This window comes from Penaeus japonicus, unplaced genomic scaffold (assembly GCF_977035675.1).
Source record: "Penaeus japonicus unplaced genomic scaffold, GWHDUDI00000001_assembly GWHDUDI00000011, whole genome shotgun sequence".
Taxonomy (NCBI): Eukaryota; Metazoa; Arthropoda; class Malacostraca; order Decapoda; family Penaeidae; genus Penaeus; species Penaeus japonicus.
This window is the reverse complement of record NW_028234413.1, coordinates 31,102,766-31,107,765: the sequence shown is the minus strand read 5'-3', so window position 1 is coordinate 31,107,765 and position 5,000 is coordinate 31,102,766. Positions and strand designations below refer to the sequence as shown.

General features: G+C 35.6%; 1 protein-coding gene across 7 annotated transcripts in view; it reads right to left on the bottom strand.

The window, feature by feature from the left end:
• LOC122260786 (proton channel OtopLc) overlaps positions 1 to 5,000 on the bottom strand; it is a 142,290-nt gene that overhangs the window by 115,679 nt on the left and 21,611 nt on the right. Inside the window, exon 1 of one of the 7 annotated variants that reach the window (XM_086541860.1) lies at positions 739 to 1,111. The exons of 5 other annotated variants lie outside the window; for them this stretch is intronic. In XM_086541860.1, coding sequence (XP_086397986.1) covers positions 739 to 1,016 — 278 coding nt within the window. In that variant the 5' untranslated portion in view covers positions 1,017 to 1,111. Of the gene's footprint in view, positions 1 to 738; positions 1,112 to 5,000 lie in introns of those variants that run through there. One more of the 7 variants, XM_086541858.1, reaches the window with a different exon arrangement.

The window sequence follows — 5,000 nt, the reverse complement described above, 5'->3', positions numbered from 1 at the left end:
GTTATGGTCAGGTCACCCGCCTTCTCACCAAAGTCTCCGCCCTCTACAGTATACTCGCCACCAAAATATAAGAAAAAACACATTCTATCATACAGCACATGTTTATTCTTTGGTGGCAATCTAAAAATCGCAAGAATAAATCCCTCGTTAGGATATTTCTTTTCAGTTTGTCTATTATTGGATATTCCATGTATCCTTTTTCAAATGAAAACACGTCTTTAAAAAATAAATAAAACTTGAGATTTGCATCAGTACAAAAGAAACTCATTGTAATTTAATTAAATAATCACACATACACACGGATATACATACAAATATATTCATACACACATACATACACATACACACACATATATATATATATATATATATATATATATATATTATATATTATATACATATTATATATTATATATATTACATATTATATATATTACATATTATATATATATTACATATTATATATATAATATAATATATACACATATATATGTGTATGTATGTGTGTAGAGAGACCAATTTTACAGTGGCAGAATTGAATTATACGATATAAAGTCAAATCTAGATACTTCATTATTACACCATTTTATCTAGAAATACATAGCAACCCATAAGTAACTATGCCTAATTAAGAGGTGGTGCTAATAAAAAAACTGAACATAAATGTATGTATAAATTTCAATAGTTATTTAAGGTGCGGAAATTGAAGAAAAAGAAAGAGAAAACTAAGCCTCCAACCTGTTGTTATTTGGACACTTTCTGGCCGGTGTGCTGACTAGAATCTTGCGTTCCCTAAGTTCGATAAAGACTTCGTCGTCGCTGTAATCATTTTCCAGCGCCTCCACCACGACGGAACCCACAAGTGTCGAAGACCTGGGCTTGCTCGACACTTCCTCTATGTCGGAGTCAATGCCTCGGTCGAAATCCATATAAAACGATTCCCTCGAGTCACTAGAGCCATGGCGGAGCTTCAGACTGAGGTTAGCCGAGCTATTATCCCCATCCGAGGCGGCCATTTTTCAATCGGTTCCGTTTTACATGCTATAATAACTTCCACATCTCCGCGAGCCGATTCAAACAAGTGTCAGCACAGACGTAAACAAACTCACTCGCACTCTGCTGCCACCTGACGACGACCGGGAGAAGCTCAGTTTGACCAGTAAAGAAAACGGACTGTCGGCGTAGTCTTTGAGGGGATATTATTATTTTTCTATCGTCCGTTCATGAGTTTTTTTTTGTCTATTGCTGATTTATTTGATGTATAGATATGTATATTGATAATGTACACACCTTATGAAAACATTATGAATACCATTAAAAAACTATACTTTGGCGCTCACTAATCGCCATCGCTGACCTTTTTTATAAATAATAATTATAAGAAAACTGATATGTATAATTATTTTGAAAAAAAACTCACATGCTAGTATATGCATGTCATATTCGACCTAAACCTTGTCTGTTCAAAATTGGAATAATAAATCTTCCACAAACTGTCTAAACGATTAATATTTTACACGTGTATTTCAAAAGAATATATGTATATCATATGTTTATGTATGTGTATGACAATCTATCTCTCATGGAATGGCGAAGAACCGGAACCGGTGATCACGCGCCGTCGAGGCATAATTGCACCTGAACGGGATAATCGAGGTCACGCAGGTCACACAAGCCACGGTGACGGAGAGGCGGATGACACGGGAGCTCATTATGAAAGCGAGTTAATACGCAAGAAAAGGGCTGAGAACACGGGGCTGGAACTGACGGAGCGGGCAAGAGGAGATGGTGGATCACTATCTAAATCGTCAAGAAATAATATAAATTTTGGGAATAATGGTAACGATTCGATATTATCTATACGGAATGCAAAATAAAAACGAAATTAGAGAATTCACTTGAATTGTAGAAAATACGGAAGGTTTTCGACCTTGAAACTCCCCACTCCTACCTTCGGTAATCATCGCACATACTGGTAATTGTTGCAGCTGTTCAACAATCACTTGAAAGTTTTGGACACTGTGATATATAGACTTTTCACCTTTCTGTGTGTACGTACAAGGTCTCACGCGGAGACATCGTGTAATGATATTGCACTATAGAGTTATCATCTCGGAACTCCTAATTCTAGAGATAGGAATTTCGATATTTTCGCCTGTTTACACTACACTGCAATATTCTTTCCGCAAAAGTTTGTTTCATGTATCTACAGCTGAGTTAATTACATGATTATGATATTATACTGAAGACACATCTGCATTACAGTATATAATATACAAACCCGTCGGCAAAATTATAGATAAATATTTATGCATATAAGGATGTCTACAGTGCATTGATATGTGTGTATGTCATATCGGGATACATATCAAATAATATTGTTCACTGTTATGCTGATTTTGTATTGCTAAAACACAGTCTTACAGCGAGAAAGAAAGTCCGCAATTAGACTAAACAGCCATTTAGATCAAACTTACACAGAGTATTTTCAGTAACGCAAACATTAAAAGCAAATCAACGAAAACGAGAGAAAGAAAGAAAGAAAACGCTGACTCACATCTTTCGCGGCAATGATCCTTGAGTTCCGTCATCCACGATCCTTCGTCTGAGCTTAAGAAAGTGGGTCTCTGCCCCCCCCCCCCCCGCCCCCCGCATATTGCCTGAGGGGGAGTGCGTCGGGAAGGAGGTACGGTGAGAGGGGAGGGGCTGGTGTGTTTGGGAGGAGGAGGGGGGGGGGGCACCAGCTTCAACTTACGAAATACGGTATATGGTTGAAAGGAGAGGGAGATTGGACACGCGTGTCAATGGTGTATTTTCTTGAAATTCTTTTGCAGGCTGGTCTGTATGAAGAATTATGTATACAGACCACATGTGAAACGATATTGGTGTAATTGGTAATTGATAAAGATTTTTAGTAAATGACAATCTAACATTTTTGAGTTTAGCAGTTTTATGATTATAAAATTAGGATAGGCTTAATGGTTGCTGCTATCGCTGCGCTAGATTTCCTTCCCAATTTTACAACGTTCGCTGTTACAGCCTTACTGGTTGTGATTTCAACAGGTTCTTGACGAAAGGGAATCTGTGTTACGATTTAAATTCATATTAGATCCGAACATGTTCTACATAGAATCGCAAGCATGTAAAAAGCTTCATGAATTTTCCACAATCCAATGCAAACAGCTGTCTACTTTACGTTCATATCATAGTAAAATACGTGTAACAAAAGAGAGAAAAAAGATGACATCAAATAAAAGACAAACTGTGTACAGCAGACGTATGAAACACCAAAACAATCAAAATCGAAAAAACGGTCGTTCTAGGATCAAAAACCCTCGGCCGTTGCAGCTTTTTCCTTCCAAACCCGAAACTGCGGTCATCGTACAGCAGGCAACATACCTGTCACGGTCATCGTAATGGTAACAAGAACGTATTGTAATCCCATTTGTAGTGGCTATAGCGGATACAAAACCCCAATTTTCGAGGTGCTTTGTTAAAAGATTTTACTGTATTTATAAAAGAAAGCAAAGTGAGAATGGCAAACAAATGCTATTATCTTAGTGCGTGTGAAAATGTGGGAGTAATAAAAAAAACTAATTACTCTGCGTGTTTTCCCAGTATGGAAATTTTTAAAAACCTAATATTTTCGTGTGCTTGCAAATAGATGTGGTAGTTACACGTGTTAAATGGAATATTTTGAAACCTGTACTGTCACTCAATTATCCATTTGGAGAGGCTTCTAACCGTGATGATCCAAACACATGCGAGCATGCATGTATACATATACACATACGTATATATATATATATATATATATATATATATATATATATATATATATATATATATATATATATAGAGAGAGAGAGAGAGAGAGAGAGAGAGAGAGAGAGAGAGAGAGAGAGAGAGAGAGAGAGAGAGATGATTAGATATATAGTATGAGTGAGTGTTGGTGTGTATGAGTATATGTAAGTCATACGTTGCATTCAACAAGGATTTGCTATACCTAACGCCTTGATGAACTTTTACAATAGTTTTAGCTGAAGCTTTGTAGCCTCTTAATCTCCTCGCTTTTTGTGCTATTTAGATCTATAATATTTACATTTACCTTTTATTTAAAGTGATTTAACAAAATGTGTTATCGCCAAGCGCCGCGTCTTTGTTCACATCACATCCACGTTTCGAGTTCGTTTGCGTGTTTTGTATGTATGTTTGTGTTGGTTTGTAAATCTGTATATTTTGTAGATGTGTATTGATAAATGTAGACAGTGGTGATGGTAATATGTATGATAAATATGATGATGGAAACGATATGTATAATTATAGTGACTTTGAGATTACAGAGAGGAAAAGGAAGATACAGTCAACAATTATTATCAAAATAATGATCAATGGTCATTAATTATTACTCTATCAATTATCGTTGCGAAGGAGAAAAAGATGACTCGATAAAAAAACACGATGATGATGACTTAGCAACATGCCATTACGTCACTACCCTTTTCAGCGCTAAAATTATCTTCTAAAATGCTTTAGAACACTACACATTCTCAGCATCAGTTCTTGACCAGACTGTCGTTCTATTGTCATCTAACACTTATCACATATGATTTCAAATGAAATAGATTAAAGATGGAAATAAATTAAATGTTTTTTTGTTGGTTGGTGATCAATGCTTTATGTAAAACGATCTACATACACAACACAAACACGCATACACAAATAAAAAATATATGCACAATGTGTACATGAACTTTACAAAATATATGATTAACTGAATATTCGAATAAAAAAGTCTAATATATTCAGGAAATAGGCCTACAAGAATCGGCCTAAAATTATTGATTTAAAGAGACTCAATAAAGGAAAAAATATATATAGGCTCTCGTTTACACAGGAAGTTCTTGCGTTGTAAGGTTTCTCATCGATCCTATTTTATCATTTCATTATGCATAACCCTATTTAGAAAAGTTTTCTTGTGTGGAATCTTCAATGAATCA